The sequence below is a fragment of the Equus przewalskii genome, chromosome 1 (assembly GCF_037783145.1).
Source record: "Equus przewalskii isolate Varuska chromosome 1, EquPr2, whole genome shotgun sequence".
Lineage (NCBI taxonomy): Eukaryota > Metazoa > Chordata > Mammalia > Perissodactyla > Equidae > Equus > Equus przewalskii.
This window is the reverse complement of record NC_091831.1, coordinates 92260254-92281047: the sequence shown is the minus strand read 5'-3', so window position 1 is coordinate 92281047 and position 20794 is coordinate 92260254. Positions and strand designations below refer to the sequence as shown.

Here is a 20794-nt window from a genome sequence, read left to right as displayed (position 1 = left end):
CAGCGCCGATCCTCTTGGTCATCTCCTTGGCCCCAGCCTGGGCCAGGATGTGGTGTGCAGTGGGGGTCAGTGAGTTGGGGAGCATAGCTGGGATTGTTGTGGGCTTGTGGAAGGCCCAGATGTCACCCAGGGTCCTGGGATGGGGGCAGCATCACTGCTGTTTTGCAAGGATGGCCATGCATACGTCCAAGTCGCCTCCCTCCTCGTACGCCAAGGACTCCCCTTTCTGCGGCCCTCCCAGAACAGGCTGGGAAGAAGGGAGAAGACAGGGAGGGTAGGCAGGAGGAGACAAGTTCTCTTTATTAAGCCAAAGAACCATTCTAAGGGGCCTGTGCCTGGGAGGACGTACCTTTAGGTGAAGGATGCCTGGAGGTCAGTATCAATTTGCCTGAGTGCCCCAATGCGGGCTGGGACCCCTTGTGTCCTGTCTAGGAGAGGAGTTCAGCTGTACACACCCACGGCTCTCTGACAGCAGCCAACCCTGACAAGAGCTCTTATTGCTCTGTGCTTTGTGCTGTTTCCCCTACTTGGCTATGAACATTTGGAGGCCAGTAAACACATCTCACTCACTGTAATTACCAGAGGACACAGCTCAGTGCCAGGCATAGGTGGCACTCAGGAAACATCTGTTAAATAAATCAATGAATCAGTGTGCACTGGAGCTAACACATGTAGCTGACAGTGACCACTTGGGGGAACGCCATGTGGACACACCTAGGCTCAAGAAAACGTGCCGATGTCACCATCCTGGGGCTCAGGGCTCTGGCCCCGTCCTGAGCAGACTTCCCTCTATCTGGGCAGTCCCCACCCATGCTGCTTCATCTTTTCAACCATCCTTCCCACCTGCTCCTTCCTCCCATCTGAACAAATGAAACACATGAATATTTGTTCAATGACTGAATGCTTCCCATGGTGTTCCCTCTAACTTCTCTGTCTCCAGTCTGCTTCTGACAATACTGACACCCACAGACCCAGTCCCTCAGTGCTTCCACATGTCATTGCTGTCCTTCCGAACTCCTGATGACAGTCCCAGCATATGATGGCTCTGCCTCCCCAGCTTGAGTCCCTGGGGCCCACGCTAGCCACCGTGTATCAAAGGAGTCACTGAAGAAGCACAAGTGCCACCATCCAAACACTCCCATGAGATGGCAAAAAGGCCACCTTCACGCTGTCAGGGATGTCACGATCTCCAGGGTATAGCTGTGCTGCAGACCCCAGCCACCCACCCAGATGCTCTGCTGCAATGACTGGCAGACTCTTTCTATAAAGGGCCAGAGAGTAACTATTTTAGGCTTTGCAGGCCATGTGGATCCTGTCACAACTAGTCAACTTGTCGCAACTTGCAGCATCAAAAGCGTCCGTAGAGAATAAACAAATAAATGAACATGGCCGTGTTCCCATAGAACTTTATTTACGAAAACAGGCAGTATGCCAGGTTTGGCCCATGGGTGGTAGTTTGCCAACCCTTATCTTGCTTAACTGAGTGGGGCAGTGAGTGTGGGAATTGTCATAGTGCTTGGTGTCCCCAACACCTTGAAAAGCTCTGTGCGCTACACTCAATTCTTACGAGAATCTCGTGGGACCATCTCAGGGGATGCTGGATGCTCAAGAGGCTTTTAACATCCTGATATTCCAGCTTGGTGGGCCACATCCTTCACTATGGTACTCTTTGTAACCTTCCACCTTGGGAATGACAAGGGCCACCAGCACCACCCAAGCCTGAGCAGAGACTTGCCCCCTTATCCCTGGCACAGACCGGTCAAGCATCATCGAGCTTTGAGAGGAAGCACAGATGACATCTCCTTGGACACACGTTCTCCCATCAATGCCTGTCGCTGCTGGCTCCTCTCCTCAGCCCCACTCAACTGTGGTTCTTCACAGCCCTACTATTCCAAAGACAGCAGGTGGGGACACTCCCACTGGCAGAGTGGAGGTTATAGCCCCACAGGAGCGCCTCTTCAATAGTGACCACCATCCCTACCAGGCCCTTGGGTCCCAAGAGTGGTCATGGACACTGGGGTAGCATTGGTTACCTGGGTAGACCAGCCACCTGCCCCAAACTCTCTTCAGAAAGAGACGCTGGAGTCCACGCCTACCTGGTGAAGGCCCACAGAACACTGCCTAGGCAGTTTCTGGGAACCAGAGCGTTTTAGGCAGCATCTCTCAATCTTTACCTGCTTAGAGTTGGTCAGGTAGAGCTTAGCTGCCAGGTTGATGACCTGTAGCTTGACGATGTCCTCCTCTGCTGTGAAGGACTTGGCCATTTTTCTCAGGACGTCAGGGGCAATTCTGGGGACATGCTCACAGTACTCACCGATGAGCCACAAGATGCTGGCTCGGGCCATGGGCACCTGTGGGTGTGGGAGAGGAGTTAGGACTGGGGTGAATGTGGGAATGTGGGTGGGCCTGTGGCCTGCCAGGGAAATGGCACTCCTCCCACCTGTGCTGGCCTACTGTATTATGGGGTTCTCTGGAAATGGGAGTGGGGGTGGTGGGAGAGAGATTAAAAAGTGGGCGTTTTCTGAGCAGCATCTCCCCTCTTCCCTGGGGTTTCATTAGCATGGGTAGAGCCTTCAAGCCCAAAGTCAGTCATCATTTAAAAGGCTACTTGTCTGGACTCATTGTTCCCTTGATGCTTTACTGTCATGTTATTCTTCCTGAATCTTCAGGAGTGCCTTGTTTGAAAGTTTCAACTTGGTAGAGCAACAGAAAACCACAGGATTTGTCGATCAGCCACTGCTGGCCAGCACTTTAGAGAAAACACACGTGGTGCTGAGGCCGTTGAGCTCAGTGAGGGATCCCCACGGAAAGGTGAAGGAATCTTGGGCAACAACGTCAGGGTCACACAGTCCCCTCCCTCCCCTCCTTCCACTTGAAGACCTTTCAGAGCCAGTATGGAAGGTGCGGAAGTTGACTTTATTAAGCCCAGAGCATTTAATTATAGAGTCTTAAAATCATAGGCAGGATACGGGGGTGGAGATGGAAACATGGGGCTACTCCCTCACCTGGATATTGTCTGTGAGCTTTGCCAAGTGTTTGATGATCTCCCCATGCTGTGCCGGCTGCATCTGCAGCAGCTTCTTAATGACGACCACCGACTCTGCGACCACAAGCTCTGTGGAACAGGAATCAAGGGTGTGGACCCCAGGACAGTCAGATCACCACACACAGGTGGACAGACACACTTGCAGTGCCCCCAGACCCTTGGCTCTCTTTCTCAATCCCCTGCACGTCTCCAGTGGCCCTCAGAGGCAACACCTGGACACTAACTGAGATGGACAGACTGATGTACTCACATTGTGCCTGGACAGACAGGTGGATACCCATGGGCCGTCAGAGTCAGACATGCAGGCAGATACCCCCTGGTCGTCAAAGTTGGATACTCAAACAAACACTGACCATCACGGTTGGACAGCAGTTGCACCAGGCCGTTGAGGCAGGTGTCACGGACTCGGCCTATGTTAGTTGCACAGCGTCCAATGGCCTGGATGGTGGCTGCCACAAAGTCTTTGTCCATGCTGCGAATGTAGGTCTGTGGGACACCAAGACAGAGTGACCCCCAGCAGGGAGCGATCCCTCAGTGACTCTGCAGGCTTGAGGGTCACCTTCAGAAAGGCTGTCACCCCTCATTCAACGACTCATCATGCTAGAGGCTAAACTCTAGAAGTGGGAGTGACACTCTCACCCACTACCCAGTGACTCCTCAGCCCAAAGCCAGCAGAAGACACCAGGAGGGAACCTAAGATAACAGTTTCTCCACTTTGGGCTCTTAGGAGTTTTGACCCACCAGGACAATTCTCACTAAGCACAAGGATCTGCAGGGCAGCTCTCCTGGGCCCCTCTGGCTGGGAGCTGACCCCTGGCCCGTACCTGGAATTCCCGTAGGACAGTAGGGATGTTGGTCTCATTGGCCAGGTTGGTCAACACTTCCAGCTGCAGGAAGGCAAAATTGGCAGAGTGGCTACGGGTTTTCTGAGCTTTCATAACCCTTCATTCCAAACACACATCACACACCAGAAAACAATCCTCAGGATAGCCCTGCATCATCCTAAGACTGATGAGGGAACTCACAGCTCATGAAACTTGTCCAAAATGCAGGAGGACCAGTTTGCCTCTTAAGTGGATTCCTCGACAGGGTACTTACAGTATGATCATGTCACCATTGTACCTCCACGGAAACCTTACGCCTCCTATTGCTTTTGGAATAAAGACCAACGTCTTTACCGTGGTCTACAAGTCCCTGAATGATTTGATCGCTGTCTACCTCCAATTTCTCACCACCTGCCCTTGTCCTCTGTGCCCCAGTCACTCTTGTCAGACCTCTTCCTGCCTCAGGGCTTTGCATGTGCTGCTTCCTCTGTGTGGAGCAATTCTTCCCATTCCTGTCCCAGCGTTTACCTAGATAATTCATGTTCACTTCTCGGGTCCCAGCTCAAGCCTCACCTCCTGAAGGAAAACTCCCGACACCAGACTAGATCGGGTCCTCCAATTTCACGCTCTTATAGCTCTCTGCACTTTTCTTTCATACCACATTTCACAAACGGATTTTTACGTGCGTTTTGTGATTAGCTGCTTAACGTCCCCTCCTCACCCCAACTAGACCGTGAGCCTCACAAGGCCAGGGTGCCTGATGAGATTGCTCTCGCGTGTACCCCTAGATCTAGCAATGTGACTGATACACAGCAGATGTTCCGCAGGGTTAGGAGGACTAACTGATGCTGAATGAAATCCCTCAATAATGAGGACGCAGAGCAGGAATGGAATGAGGGTATGGGCTTCTGCCACTTTTTCTGTGGGTGTATGTTTCCACGAAATCCTGAGGGAGCAGGTGTGTGGGGGCAATAGCACTGTGGGTGCAAGACAGAAGACTGTGGTGGGAAAAGAATGAATTCTGGGGTCAGCAGAACTATCTTGCCTCCCTGAGTCTACATTTCAATAAAATAGAGATAATGCACACTTTCTGGGATTATCATGAAAATCAAGTTACTTCATATGTGAAATGCGGCAGGTGTGTAACAGGTACTAGGTGGGGGGGGGGGGTCCCTTCTCCCTGTCTCCCGACTCCCATTGGCCTGGCTTCCTGAGCAAATGCTTGTGGCTGGGGCAACCACGGGCTCAGCCCCAGAAACAAGCAGGCACCAAGGCGGCCACTGTGGATATCTGAGAGGGTGGGGGCATGGGGAGGGGCTTCTGTCCATCACTCACCTTCAGGATCTTGATCTGGGTGGGGTCGGTGGACCTGATGTAGAAGCTCTTCAGGTAGGGCTCAAACATACCCTGGCACAAGAGAGGCAGCCGCAGGGAGCTCCACCGCAGCCCTGCACCTGCCTCCCTTCAGAGCCACCCCTCCTCTCCCGACCCAGGGCCAGTATCCTTCCCACGTCCTCACTGTCCTCCACTCCGCAGGCCTCTCCTCCCTCTCAGGTCTGACTCAGGTCTTTCTTCACCTGGCTTTCCTCCCTCAGTGGCGCCTCAAGATCCAGGCCCTGCTTTCCACCTGCATTTGGGGTCTCCCCCTGCCTCGGAGCTTTACACGTGCTGTTCAAGGCATTCCCCAATCATGCCTTTCCCCAGCACCCCTAGTGCTTGCAGGAGCCTCCCCTAGGACTGCGAGGGCAGGCCTTGGTCAGATGCTCACCCGGCGCTTGATGGACATGGTGGCCACGTTCTGAAGCACCACGTACTGCACCTCACTGCGGAGAGGACAGTCAGAGGTACCTGGGCCCCTCGGCAGAGGCAAGGGGGAGAAGGTGGGGGCAAGGGCGGCGGGCCAAACAGGAGGGAGGGGAGGCCCAGTGTGGGGAGGGAGGGCACCAGTGGGAGGAGAGTGGGACCGGGATCACTGCGTGCGCAGGTGGGCTAGGGTTGGGGGACGTGATGCTCCCACGGTCCTAGAGATGCGCAGCGGGCCGGGACGGGAGTAGGACCGGGCCAGCCGGAGATGGAGATGTGGGCGGGGCGGGCGCGCACCTGTGGCTGCGCAGCAGGCGCACGAGCGCCTTGGCGATGACGCCCACCTCCGCCTTGGGCGCCAGGTGGAAGTAGAGCTGTGCCACCGCCATGACCACGGCGGCGCTGCGGCTTTGCAGCAGTGGCTTGGTGTTGCGCAGCAGCAGCCGGTGGTCGGGGTCCATGACATAGGGCTTCCGGGTGGGCAGCGCCGCGGCAGCCGCCTCCTCCGACCCCGGGCCCTTGGCCTCGTCCTCCTCCGAGCCGTAGAAGGCTTTCTCGGGGTTCTCCTCCAGCAGGGATTCCTGAGGGGGAGACCAGTGGGCCAGGGGGCGCCTCCTTGGGGCGACCCTCCTGCGCACTCTGCTAGGGCGAGGGTTAGGGTCTCTCCTGGGGGTCCGGGCCCACTCACGTTCTGGGTGGGGCTCAGGAACTGCGTGCGGGCGTAGCGGGTGAGCATGCTGATGATGACCACCTGGCCCCACTCCTCCACGTCGATGAGCAGGTTACAGAGTTTCCGGTAGTTCTTGTGAATCAGGTCGATGCGCTCGGGGCAGACCTCCTCGAAGGCCATCACCACGCTGCCCGCCACCAGCTGGGGAACCGACAGAAGCAAGAGAGGGTGAACGGAAAAGCAGAAGGGCCGCTGCCCAGCACCTTTCCACCACCCGCCCCGTGTGCACATATACGCACCGTGGTCTTGTCCGCCAGAAGCTTCTCAATGACCTCTATCAGCTGGTCCTTCTGGTCAGAATCCAAACTGAGGGAGAAACGGTTGAGGGATTTGCCCCTCCCCCCATCTCCAGCCTTCTCGATATTTACCCAAGCTGTGTTCACCTCCTGTGCCCCAACCCTATTCATAGATGGGTGTTGAGCCCCCACCTCCACTGACCTCCATCTCTGTCAGTTCCCCAACTGCCTTAATCCATCTGCAGAGTAAAAGAAGGGAAGCCTGCAAGACTTGGGGGAGGCCAGGGGTGGCCTGGGGCCTTGGGAACCATTACCCCGAGGAGTGAAGGGCGGGGCTGGGCATACCTGTAGAGTTTAGGGATGGCATGGGCAGCTGTTTTCCGCACATAGGGCGACATATCCGAGGCAGCTTCCTTGATGGCCAGCATCATGATGGGCACTATGATGGGCACACGGATGCTAGAAAGGACACGGAGGGCACTGGCACGAATCAGCTGGTTGGGATCCTAAGGGCAGAGGTGGAGGCAGAGCCGTGAGAGGGCACCAGGTGTCCTGATGGGGGAGGCCACACCTATGGAACTCACTGTCCCCAGCTACCACCAGCTCTTGTGTGCCTGCCTCCTGCCCTGAGCCTAGATGATGTGCCAGTGCTTGGGCATCTGGGGGACACTGATTGAGGGCACTGACTCTTGGTCCTGGCTGCAGAAATCTCACCCCTGAACAGGTGTGGCAATGGGCTGCTTCACTTTCAGGAAGAGGGAAAAACTTTCACAACACCTAAAGTTCCTGAAGACCTCCTGTTCCTTAGGATCGGGGGGGGGGGGGGGGGTGTCTCTTTGTGTTTATGCCCGAGGTGACTGCCAGCAAAAGCAGGCTGGTCTCCCTTCCAAAGAATTTGGCCCTTCATCCCTCTTCCCCAGCAGTCTCTCAAAAGCTGCTCTTCTTCCTCTTCTTGCACAGTCTTTAAAGACAGAACGGCTGTGTGGACCCCTCCTCATTGCTCCTATTGCATCCTGTAGATGCAATAGACACAACGGATTGTAGTCATGGCGCTTATGGCAGTCCTCGCACCATCAGCAGCAGCTGTAACTTACTGTTAACCATGAGAATGGCGGATAATGGGAGAGGTGCTGGAACACTAAAGGATAGACGCTACCCTGATCCTCTCAAACGGAGAAAGGGAAGATCCGCAAAATTACAAGTGAAAATGATGGTAATCTCTGGCAAAATTCAGGAATTAATTTTTAAATAGGTGATTTAGAAGTACTTATTTAAAAAGCAGGAGTCTATTTTCTTAGAGTCAAATAGACTGCTAAGACCTATGTTCCCTTTTTTAAAAAACTATTTTATTTGGAAATGATTGTGGATTCACAGGAAGTTACCAAAAAAACCTATTTCCTTTTTGATAGGGTAGATGTTAATACTGGGAGATACTAATGCTATGTATGTGGATTTCAGCAAGGCATTGTGGGAGTCTCTCATAGCATTTCCTCTGTTGCCATTTTCGAGGCAGGCCTTTTGTTTCATTTAATACATAAGCATTTTAAGAGCAGAATTCATGTCTCTTTTATCTCTGTATCACCACAGCCCTTTGCACACAAAAGGTGTTAAGAAATTTTGCTATTGTATAGGATCCTTCCTAAGAAGATGGGAAAATGCCAGCTGGTTGTACAGTTACGTAGATCCACAATGTGGTAAGGCGTTGTACTTAGGGAAGGTTTATCAACAGATCAGTGTCAACCTGGAAACAGGATATGCCACGGGACTCAGTCTGTTGCCCTGGTCCAAATCGCTTATCAACATCTTGGAGGAAGACACAAAATCAGGAGACAAAATTAAGATTCAGGATCGCCCTGGCTTGGACCCTGTGCTAAACCAAGCTGGTCTCCTTCTCTACTACAAAACAGACGAGGGTTTCATAGGGGATTCAAGGGACCAGCTGCACAAAGACAGGATGTACGGAGACCTGGATTATCTGCTTGCCAGCCGGAAGCTGTCTGAATCGAGCCAGCCACATTAGTGGACTGCTAAGAAAGCAAACACAGCCTCAGCCTCGGCTGATAAAAAGGAGAACCCTGGATGGAAATGACTGGTTCCAATGTGCAGGAGAGCCCCCCAAACAGTAACAACAACCAAAAGAAAATGAGATTTAGAGAAACACATATATTATATGATACCATTTACAAAATAATGTTATATATTGTTTAGGAATACATAAATAATGAAAGAATAAATACATGCATATGAGTGATAAACAGGGGAAGACACGTAGGGGGCTTTGGCTGTCTGATAAATATTTCATTTCTTATGCTGGGTATATGGATATTCATTATATTATTCCTTATGCCTTTTGTGAGTCTGAAATAAATTTTTAAAAATTGTAGCTATAGAGGTTTCAATACAATATAACGGTTAAAAAAACTAGAACAGTTGTAGTCGTCTTAAGATGCAGTGAGCTGCCTTATGAAAGTGAGGTCTCCGTCACTGCAGATGACCCGTCACAGATATTCTAGGGCAAAGGTCAGCACACTACAGCCCTCAGGCCAAACCTGTCTTCTGCCTTTTTTATAAATAAAATTGTATTGGAACCCAGCTACGCCCACTCATTTATGGCTGCTCTCGCACCACAAGGGCAAAGTCGAGTGGTTGCACGGTTGAGACTGTACGGCCTGCAAAGCCTAAATTACTCGCCGGCACTACACAGAAAAAGTTTCCTGATGGCTGTTCTAGAGAAATCATTGCAGTGAGTTAGACTAAAGAAGCTCTGGTTTTCTAAACAGGGGCAAAGGGCGGACTGTAGAAACTACAGGTAAATGTAAAATCTGTGTAAAAAATTTCAGAAAAGTTCTTATAAAATGATTTAACCCTGCTTCACACCAAAAGACTACTTGCCAAGGTGGGACAGATCCTATGGTGTTGACTTTTAAAAAGAACCCGGCACAATGTGTGGCAGAGAGATACCCAAGTATTTGCTGAGTGAATGATGATATATGCAAGTGCCTGTCCTTTCGACCCCACCTCCCAGAAGCAGACCCTGTCAACCCCTCCTGCTGGCCATAGCAGACTGGACCAGGGGTGAGCCCCGGATTTGGGCAGTCAATTCCCAGTCTGCTCAGCACCCTAGAGAATCAGCTGGACATGAAAAGATGAGCTGGACCTTTCAGATCCCTCTCACGGGAATTTGAACGAAGCCTGTGGAAAGACTGGAGGCGCTGATGGTTGCAATCAGAGCTGAAAAGGCTGATACAGAGAGAGGACAGAATGCAGTGATACTGACTTCTTTACCCTAACCAGAAAAGAACCCAGTGGAGACTCTCATGCGTGCGTTTAATATACAAACAAAAGGGGAGAACATTGTTTAACTAATGTGGGGGATTCAGGCCACTCCAGTCTAAAGGACTTGAATCTTTCCATGGTCCCTTCCCGTAGGTGATTTTTCAATTTCTGCCTGCCTCAAGAGCATTTCACACAACAGTGGTGATGCAGGTCTTTAAAGGTGGATATTTTGTATACAGTGGGGCAGCTAAGACAAGTCAACGACTTCTTCTGGCGCTAAACAGAAGAACAGTCCGTTTGTTCCAGCGCTAGAGGAATAATGGGCTGTACTGAACTGCCTGAAAGGGAATCATCATGAGTTCACGTCCTCTGCTCTGACCTTGGAACCCGGTCTCCCTGTCTGAGCAGCTCTCTTCCACAGTAAACTTGGTTCTTTTCCTCTCGGTGGAGCTCATCTGTTTTCAATAAACCCTTTGTCCTCCTTACCAAGTTGCAGGTGAAAAGTCATTGTTCTCCACGGATCCCTGGACTAGGTGAGCCTGCCAGCGCCAAGCATCTGAGCTCCCAGAGGTGACGAATCCAGGTCGGCAGCCCCCCTCGCAGCATCCTGTCCTAAGGAGGCTGACTTCTGCTTGCCTGTGGGCTGCAAACCCTTTATGCTAATGGGGGGAGGGCTGAGGGGCTCTCCATGGTCAAGGGCTCAAGTGGTTCATATTTGAGGCAGCCACTATCACAGGCTCCTCAGAGGAGGACAGACACAGTCCCTGGGCACCCACTGCATCTCTCATGCCCTCTCCGAGCTGGCCTCCGCCCTCTGAGGGTCTGGCTGGTCTTCTTCCAATGCTAGGCAGGTGGGAAAGAGCCTGCAGAGCCTCCCCCCATGCTCACGCCTCTCCCTGGGTCCACTCCTCCCATACAGCACCAACGAGACCCACGCCCCAGGGAGGCAAACGGAGACCTCTGACCTTCAGGCCACGCTGGAAAGTGGAGATAGACAGCAGGGCCAGGTCTTGCTGCTCCTCAGCATAGCGCACCAGGTACACGTAGACAAGCTTCTTCACCTGGGGGAGAGCAGGTTTCTCAGCAGGGACTGGTGCCCTCCCCCCCCCAGGAGATGTCATCACCCCAGCCAGCTGTGGTCCATGGGGACAAATTCTTCCAGTGGGGGACAGCGTCCAGAGTGTTCCCCAGGTTCTTCACTCTGATCCACATCTAGTTCAGAGACATGTAGACAGAGCCTTCTCCTGGACCAAGGGCTTTTCTGAGCAGGTCGGGGCTGGATCCTTCCGTTGCTCACCCCCACCCAGCCTGAGTTTATTCCTGGTGGAGGTGGGCATGAGAGCTCTCTCACCGAGGAGCGCTCACCTCTATGTTCTTGCAGGCCACGTTCTTCACCACAGCGGGAAACAGGTCCGAGGCATTCTTTCCGCGCGCGATCATCTGGGTGGTGGAGTCAAGGGAGGGGACAAGGAGAGGGGAGGAGGCCAGTCCTTATTAGGGGAAGGTCCACAAGGAGCCAAGGAGAGCTGCTCTTTGACCCCTGGGCCCCTCCCCCAGGAGAGGCCCCCTTCCTCCCTGCTCACCGCCACAATCCTCTTCATGGCCTCCAGCTTGAGGGAGTCCTTGTTGGTGTCCAGCATCTCCTTCAGGTCATCATGCCTGATGGGAGGCACAAGAGGTCAGCTGAGGGCATAAGGGTGGGAGTGGGGATATCAATCAGGACGATGCAGGCAGAGAGAAGGGATATGGCAGGGAGGGCTCAGGCAGGACCTGACCCGAGGGGAAGGCGGGGAAGTACAGATCAGGGGACTCAGGGTCGGGAGAAACGTGGGCCAGCCAATGTCATGCATTGAGTTATGTCCCCCTCGAAAAAGGTATGTTGAAGTCCTAACAACTAGTACCCCAGAATGTGACCTTATTTGGAAACAGAGTTGTTGCAGCTATAATTAGGGTGAGGTCATACTGGAGCAGGGTGGGATCCTAATCCAATGTGTCCAGTGTTCTTATAAGAAGATGGCCTTGTGTGAGGGCCGGTCCTGCGGTCGAGTGGTTCAAGTTCTGCGCACTCCATTTCAGTGGCCCAGGTTCACCAGTTCGGATTCTAGGCACAGACCTACTCCATCATCAGCCATGCTGTGGTGGCATCCCACATACAAAAGATAGAGGAAGATGGGCACGGATGTTAACTCAGGGCTAATCGTCCTCAAGCAAAAAAAGAGGAAGATTGGCAATGGATGTTAGCTCAGGGCGAATCCTCCTCAACAGCAACAACAACAAAAAGAAGATGGCCTTGGGAAGACACAAAGAGGAAGGGAGAACGCCATGTGAAGACAGAGGGTTGGAGTGCTCCATCTACAAGTCAAAAAACACCCAAGATTGCCAGGAAACTACCAGAGGCTCGGAAGGGGCAAGGCAGGATTCCCCTACAGATTTCAGAGGGAGCACGGCCATGCTGACACTTGGTTTCGGACTTTTAGCCTCCAGAACTGTAAGACAATACATTTCTCTTCTTCTGAGCTGCCCAGTTTGTGGCACTTTGTTACCACAGCCCTGAGAAACTAACACAGCCAGGGACATAGAGCCAAGAGACAAGAGGAGGGTTTAGAGTGGAAAAGGTATGGGCCCTTCCCAGGAAATGGCCAGGTGGATGGATGAGAGGGACCTGGAAAGGAGGTGGCTGTCAAAACAAGAGCAAGATGCCCTCGTCCCACACCGAGTGTGTTCCCAGACCCTGACCCCCCAGACTGAACTGATTCTAAGGACTGGATGGGTCCCAGACACTCCAGGGTCTGATGAGATGACCTCACAACGAAGGCCAGACCTGTCACTCAACTTTTAACCCTCATTCAGGGGAGTTATAAAACCATAATGGGAGAAATAAATGAAGATTTGAATAAATGACCCCTTGTATATGGCTAAGGGGAATAAAGGTGGTCCCCAAGCCAATACATAAATTTCGTGCAATGTCCATTGAAATTTCAATGAAGGCATTTTGTTAAGCTTCATGAAATGACAGCAAAATTTGCCTGAGAAAAAAAAATCAATAGGTAAGAACTCCAAAGAATATTTTGGGGAAAAGAAGAGAACAATGAACAATGACAGACACCTCACCCTACCGGAATTCAATACACAAAACAACATGACAATGATAAAAGCTCTATGGTACTGGGTTAAAAACAGAAAGTCAAGGTCACAGAGGGAAATTTCATCAACGCATCTAAGTTGACACATTATGAACAAATACCTCACCAAAGGAAGAAAGAACCTTTCTGCCCCTTCAGCAATAAATGCTGTTGGGAAACTGCTTTGCAGCAAAGAATTTAACTTGTACACATATCTCACACCAAAATAAACTCCACATTTGATTTTTTTTTTGCTGAGTAAGATTAGCCCTGAGCTGACATCTGTGCCAATCTTCCTCTATTTTTCATATGTGGGTCGCTGCCACAGCATGGCTGACAAGTAGTGTAGGTCCATGCCCGGGATCCAAACTCGCAAACCCAGGCTGCCAAAGTGGAGTGCACTGAACTTAACCACTAGGCCATGGGGCCAGCCCCGTATAGTTAAATTATTTTTAAATATGGAAGAGGAAGGGGAAATTTTTTTATTTTTAAGGTCATAAAATTATCAGTAACAAGATGGCTAGGTTTAATTTTTTTGAATTTGGTATATAAAACTAAATTTAGGGAAAAAAATAAGCATAAGGCAATTGTATTCATTTGCCATGGCTGCCATGACAAAGTACCATGGAGTGGGGGCCTTAAACTACTTATTTCCTCTCAGTTCTGGAGGCTAGAAGTCTGAGATTAAGGTGTCAGCAGGGTTGGTTTCTTCTAAGCCCCCTCCCCGTGGCTTGTAGATCCTGTCTCTCCATGTGGTCTTCCTTCTGTGTGTCCCTGTCCAAATTCCCTCTTCCTATAAGGACACTAATCATATTGGACTAGCTACCCTAATGACCTCATTTTAACTTAATTCCCTCTTTAAAAGCCCTACCTCCAAATACAGTCACATTCTGAGGTACAGGGGGGTTAGGACTTTGACATATGAATTTGAGAGGGAAACAATTCAGCCCGTAACAGCAACAGAAAGGAAAATATGTGGGATGGTGAATAAAAGTTTAATATTCAAAATAAATAAAGCACCGATATAAATTTAGGGCTGCTGCAAGCTCTTCCTCCACCTGCTTGGCCCTCCAGATAGACATAGCCCTAAAACTGCTGCTCCCCATTCAGTGAGTGGAGCATGGTCTGGTATTCCTTAGCCAGGTGCCCTTGTGCAGTGAACAACCTACGCAACCATACTCAGAGGTCCAAGGCTGGTGGTCAAAGAAGTGAACAGAGAATTGCGAGTAAAAACATGGAAAACGTGTCTATCGATAGTTGACAGAACCGTGGGACAGCTGATGCACTCAGATGTTGCCAACACAATTCCAAACTTTTTGAGCAGCTGTGTGTGGAGACCTGCACATTCTCTAATCTCCCAGAGGATACTCTGCTAACCCACAGCTTTGGACCCAAGCATGAGAACCCAGCCTGGAGAGGTATCACCAATGGTGGAAGGTAAAAAGTAGTGTGTGCAAAGTTAGTCACAGAAGTGGAACACAGAGCAATCAGAAACTGGAGGCAGCAACATTCGGAGAGGGAAGAGCATGATAATAGTCATAAAGAGGCAAACGCGACAGCTTCTGATGCCGAGAAATGAGTAAGTGACAAATGCTGAGACGAAGAGAGGAACCCGACGTGACACACACCTAGTCATAGGGCCGCATTTTGCTGAAATGTGAGAGTGCTTCGCAGATAGAAAGGACAGAAGGGGTGCTAAGAAACTGACGCTCCAAGGATTGTAGGCAGTGTCTTTCCTCAAGAGATTTTTGATGGAAAGCAAAGTAGAAAGAGGACGCCTTCCAGAACACAGAGGACTTGCAAGGCTGTCAGATGAAGGCAGGAGAAGCTCTCCAGCCCCAGGCATGTTGATTGAAAACTTCCCCGGGGTGGCCCGGTGGCACAGCACTTAAGTTGGCACGTTCTGCTTCTCGGAGGCCCGGGGTTCGCCAGTTTGGATCCCGGGTGCAGACACGGCACCGCTTGGCAAAAAGCCATGCTGTGGTAGGCATCCCACATATAAAACAGAGGAAGATGGGCATGGATGTTAGCTCAGGGCCAGTCTTCCTCAGCAAAAAGAGGAAGACTGGCAGTAGTTAGCTCAGGTCTAATCTTCCTCAAAAAAAAAAAAAAAGAAAAAAGAAAACTCCCCCATTTGGGGAGATGCCCCTAAAACCAGAGGACACTTTTTACTCTCTCGTGGCCAAGCCAGGGCCAGAAGACAACCACCTTGTCACTCTCCCAGCCACAAACCAGGCAGTCAGTTCCTAGCTGGGGCTGAGCTCAGGACAACAAGGGTATAGACAGAGGTACAGACCACTGAGCTGGTCTGGGCAGAACCGAGGCTGTAGGAAGAATGACAGAGCTGGGCGCCACCTTCCCCAATATACAAACGTACCCCACTGCACCCCCAGGACCTTCCATACATACACCCACAGTCAACTTACACCCCATAGACACCGACACACCCAACACCCCCACCAACACCAGCACCACCCACGTATACAACAAACACTCCCATATCTGCCCCACAGACATACCTACACCAGAGACAAATCTATACCCCCACAGACACATCTACACCCCCCAGACACACATATAATCCATATATAACCCCCCCACACACAAAGAAGCCCGCAGACACACACCCACAACCCCCACAGAAACACAGTCATAGATACATACACCAGACATACAGACACTTCCCACAAAAACACACTCCCCACACATAAGCCCCCCCACACACTTCACCTACACATCCCTACAGAGACCCACAAATACATACACACATCCCCACAGACACACACCCACCAGAAGACCTCTCCATACTCCCCCACACCCTCACCTGGACATGAACATCCCACACAGTGCACATACCCCACACGTCCTTCCACAGACACACACACCACACACACCTACACCTTTTTGACAAAACTCGGTCACTCTAGGCTCATTCGCCAAAATGGCCAGTAGATGCCTGTTTGAGGTTCTTGATGATAAATCTAGGCTTCCAAGATCAAACACATCCAGCCTCAAGATCCTCTGACTCCCTTCTGAGGGGTCAGGGGGAGTCCTCACTGGTCAGCAGTCGGAGTTTGCCCAGTCCCTTTTAACGCTGGATGTCCTCTAAAGCAGACTTCTTCACACTGCCCTCCCCGAAATGCCACAGGCCCGTGTGAAATGCACACACCCCAGGGCATGCCCAGGGGTGCGTACATTATTCCCACCCACCCAGCCTAGTGCATACATTCCAGGCCCCTGAGGGCTCCGGGGCCCTGGGCGGATGGGGAATTGAGGGGGGGAGGGACTGTGGACAGAGAGCAGACACAGCACAGGTGGGATTGTCAGATGCCACCAACAGACAGCAGCTGCCTCCTGGGCTGTGACCACCCTGGGTCTCTCATCTTTGTTCCCACCAGCTTATGTTCCCAAGAGGGAGAGGAATGGAGAGATACACAACAACGCTCTAAGGCCATGAAACATTAGTCTCCTGTAGTCGGATCCCCTTACACGGCACTCACTTTGACCTGACCCCTGGCCTGGCCTGGCCCGTCTCTCTGGGGGGGTGGCTGGAGCCTGCCAGGGGGTGAAACACGGCATATGAGGCCAGACATGCTCGCCTCCCTGATACACCTTCCTCCCTCCCCTCTACCCCCAAGTGCCAATCCACTTGCCAGGAGAGGCTGGCCAAACTCGGTGCTTTATCTAGTCTCCGAACCTCACCCAGAGCCCACTCTAGCTGTGGGGCCTCAACGCCCAAATATTTTACTGTCCTCCTCCCCTCAGAGCTTCTGGGGAGTTAAGCTCATGTACCCACCCCACATACTCTCAGTCCCCACACTAAGCCCCCTGACATCCGCCCCTGACATCCCTCCTCCTGCCTGGACCCTAAACACCAGCCCACTCCTGCTCCTGAGAAAGTGGGACCTGAACGAGTCTGGCTGAGTGGCAGCTGCCCACCCCTTGCCTCCCCAGCTGTCTGGGTGAGGGTCCCTGGGGTCCTCTGTACCGTAGCGGCTGGCTCTGGCTCTGGCCTTGGCCAGGCTCTGGGCAAGCTCCTTCCAGAGATGCTTCTGGGGTTGGGTCTTCCTCTGAGGCCTGCAGCCAGCGAAGCTCCTCAGGCTGCAGGGCCTGGTACCAGGGTGGGGGCCCGCCTTCGGGGGCCAGCACAGGGCTGGCAGCCTCCTGATCAGCCCCACAGGCCCCTCTGCCTCCTGGCCTCACCACGGCCCCCGGGAGCTGCAGGAACCGCTGCATCAGGCACTAGGGTCTGCTCGGAGATGGGACTGAACTGACCAGGAAGCCTGGATGCCTGTGACTGTCACCAGACGGCCCGCCCCCGAAACTCAGAAACCAGATACCGGCAGAGAAGGAGGCTCTAGTTTCCTCCTGGCTGCTCAAAGACAAGGACTCAGGAGGGGGAGGAGGGCAGGGCCTGGGGACTAAGCCAATGCTCCATCTCAGGGCAGGGCCTAGGGGGTCAGGGGAGCAGGTCCAGACAGAGGTGACGGATGCCCTCCTTGCCTCCACTCTCACACCACAACTGGGCCTCCGCCTCCCAGAGCTGCTCTTCCTCAGAAATCTCCCACACCCTCTTCCCACTCTGACCCTAACCTTCTTGATCCTCACCTGTCTTTCCAGAGCCAGTTTCCCGATTTCTTCCCTCCCATCAGCCTTCTCTTATCTTTACGTCCTCCCTACCTGGCCTATGCCTCCCAGCTCCATCCTCCACCGCTGGCTCACTCACATCCTTGGCCCTCTTGTCCCCACTGCTCCTACCCTGCCAGGAGTGGTTGGCTTTATTCGCGGTATATCAACCCCCTCGACGCTCCTCAAATTCCCACCCATAGCCTTGCCCTTGCTCTTACAGCTTCACTACTTGCCTCTCACAGAAGATGGAAGGCCTTAGATACAATCCCCTGCAGCCCCAACACATCCGCATCCGTGCTGTCCTCTCCTCCCTCTGGGCAGAGCTGCCCTCTGAAGCCAGGCCAGGCCTCCCACCCAGCTCTGGAAGCCTCTCCTCCCACCACTCAGGGATCCGGGCCTCCTTCAATTCCCTGCAGCCCGTCCCACACTACCGGCTTCTTCCTATCAGCTGTTAGACTTGCTCTGGGCTCCCTTATCCTAATAACAAACAAACATAACAATAAAAATAAAGTAAACCATCCCAAGCCGACGTTCTCCTCCAGCAACTCTTTCCCTCTCTCCCCTCTACAGTCAAGCTCCTTAGAAGCAAAATTCCCATTCACTGGGTTTTATTTATTCACCTCCTATTTCTTCCTCTATTCACCCTAATCTGGCTTTAGATGCTAGTTAGAATTTATGAGGGGCCATGATATCTGCAACTTACATGGTTCAGCCAAAAATATTTATGGGTAGATGGTAGATACAGCAAATGTGGGACAATGTCAACAACAGTTGAATCCAGGTGGAAGGATACACGTGTCCATTCTATTATTCACTCAGCTGTTCTGTATGTTTAAAATTGTTCATAATAGAATGTGGGGAGAAATAATTTCGCTCCTCCACCTCTGACTTTGCCAGCTCTGGTCTCCCAGGGCAGGAGGTGAGGAGCGGAGCAGGTCGGGGTTGACCTGCTCTTTGTCAAACCAATGGTCACGATTTCTTTCTTTGAGTTGACCTCAAAGGGCACTGACACTGCTGACCACTTCCTCCTCCTTGAAACCACATTTAATTTTCCTCCTGCCTTTGGTTTACTTTTGCTCAGTTACTCTGAAACACTTTCCCCCTGCTCTCTGGTCACCCCTCATGCGTGTTCAGGGTTCACACCTGTGCCCTGTCTGAACTCATTTTATACACTCTCCCTGGGTTATCTTCACTTCCTTCTGCGGCTTTGATCAACATATATATATGTTAATAATCCCTCCTGGAATGTGAATCCTAGGATCTGGCTACCTACTGGACTTGAATGTCCCTCAGAGTTTACAATCTCAGCATGTCAAAAGCCGAGCTCAACTTTATTTTCCACGGATTTGCTTGTAACATCTTTATTTCCAATCACACTGTGTGGATGGCTCCACCCTCTTTCCAGTTCCAAAACTAGTCACCTGAGTTTCATCCTTATCTTCCCCCAGTCCCTTCCTCTCACCTCACCCCCTAGTTAATTATCAGCTCTGTGGCTCCTACCTTCTCAATAGCCCTTCCCCCAGTCTAGGCCACCATCCTGGACGCCCCTCCACCCTCAACACCCCCCTCACTGTCTCCTCCCATCTCTTCTCCACGATCCAGCCTGGGATCCTTCTAAAATGCAAATCTGACATCTCGGGCTTAGAAGTCTTCGTGACCGCCCCCCGCTCCCCAACCTTGGCATCTCTCACCCTCCTTTCCGGTCACTGCAGTGGCCCGCACAGTGATTCTGATCACACTGTACCGGCACCTACAAAACCTGTGACCTGGCCGTCCTTCATCTCCCCACCTTCCTGCGAGCTCCTTCCTCTGTCGGGAACACCCCTCCCTCTCCCCTCCTGCCTTTCTCCGGGGCCAGAGACCAGCTCCTCACCCTCTGACTGTCCCCACTATACTGAATTGTCGCGGACAGAGGACAGATTCTTCCTCTGAGATCCCCTCTAAAGCAACTTGAGGTCAAGGACTGTCTCCTGTTCACAGCCGCATTCACGGTGACTAGGACAAGACTCGACACAGTAGGCCCTTAAAAATGCTTCTTTCAGAATTTAGGAATAACCGAATGAGCGAAGGAGTGATCCAGGGGTGGAGCGGAGGAGTGGGACGTGAAGGTCGGGCTGAACTGCAGGGGCAGCGTGGGGAGCAGCAGCGCGAGCGCCCGGGGGAGACGCGGACGCGGACGCGAACTCAGGGACCCGAAGGAGAGAAGATGGACTCGTGGGAGGGGCCAGGCCTGGAGGCTGAGTCCGCAACCAGGGCGGGCCTTTCCGCACAGGCCCGGGGCGCGAGCTCGCCTGCGCTGACCCCTCCCCCGCGCTCGGTTGGAGCCAACTCGCCAGGCGCGCGGGAGGCGGGGAGCCTGGAATCCGGACCTACAGACGGGACGGCCCCGCGGGGCGGGGCTGCGGGGCCTCCAGGGGCAGCCGGCGGGCGCATCCCGCTCCGGCCTCCCACCCCAGCGCCGGGGCCCGGGCGGCCGCCCGGGGCGGGGTGCTGGCGGGGGGCTGGGCGGGCTCTGGACCGCGGGGGCGGGGCGGGCCGGGCGCTGTCCACGGTACCGGGCTCGCTCACCGCTTGTAGTCGGAGGAGAAGATGCCGCCGCTCGCCGGGTCGTGGCCGTATTCGGCCTCCCCGGGGCCAGCGGAGCCGCCCTTGTCTTCACTGTAGGCGGGGGCGGCCGACATGGGGCGGCCGGGCAGCGCGCTTCGCCGGGGAGGGGGCTGCGCCGCCAGACGCGGCTGGGCCGGGGGAGGGCGCGCGGGCCGGCGGCGAGGTCGGGGGCGGCCGGGCCCGCAGAGCCGCAGTCTGCAGCGGGGGAGGCGGCGCGCGGCTCTATCAATCGGGGCGCGCGCCGAGCTTCTTAAAGGCACCGGCGTCTGCCGAGCGGAGGGCGTGTCCGCGGAGGGGGCGGGAAGGGAAGTGCAGCAGGGGCTGGCCCCGCCCAAACCCCTCGGAAATCCACCCACCACCCCCCCTCCCATCCCCGCGAAGGAAGGTTCCAGATGCAGCTCCAGGTTTGGGGGTGGGGGGTGGAGGCTGCTGGCTTGATGAGGGGACAGCCTTCCCGGGGATGCAGAACGCCTTTTTCCACTCGCCGACCACCGGGTCTCGGTGGAACGGCCTCTAGGGGC

At 53.2% G+C, this 20794-nt stretch overlaps 1 protein-coding gene across 4 annotated transcripts in view; it reads right to left on the bottom strand.

Moving 5' to 3' along the window:
- Window positions 1-20765, bottom strand: part of AP3B2 (adaptor related protein complex 3 subunit beta 2) — a 32870-nt gene extending 12105 nt beyond the window's left edge. Inside the window, exons 1-14 of one of the 4 annotated variants that reach the window (XM_070570304.1) lie at window positions 20235-20765; window positions 11499-11574; window positions 11281-11355; window positions 10881-10976; window positions 6985-7145; window positions 6643-6709; window positions 6362-6544; window positions 5971-6254; window positions 5639-5693; window positions 5206-5277; window positions 3871-3933; window positions 3400-3532; window positions 3006-3115; window positions 2175-2351 (exon numbers count right to left, since the gene is read on the bottom strand). In XM_070570304.1, the coding sequence (XP_070426405.1) occupies window positions 2175-2351; window positions 3006-3115; window positions 3400-3532; window positions 3871-3933; window positions 5206-5277; window positions 5639-5693; window positions 5971-6254; window positions 6362-6544; window positions 6643-6709; window positions 6985-7145; window positions 10881-10976; window positions 11281-11355; window positions 11499-11574; window positions 20235-20644 (1962 nt within the window). In that variant the 5' untranslated portion in view covers window positions 20645-20765. Of the gene's footprint in view, window positions 1-2174; window positions 2352-3005; window positions 3116-3399; window positions 3533-3870; window positions 3934-5205; window positions 5278-5638; window positions 5694-5970; window positions 6255-6361; window positions 6545-6642; window positions 6710-6984; window positions 7146-10401; window positions 10559-10880; window positions 10977-11280; window positions 11356-11498; window positions 11599-11878; window positions 12049-20234 lie in introns of those variants that run through there. The other 3 variants (XM_070570312.1, XM_070570316.1, XM_070570321.1) reach the window with 3 other exon arrangements.
- Between the last annotated feature and the right edge of the window lie 29 nt (window positions 20766-20794).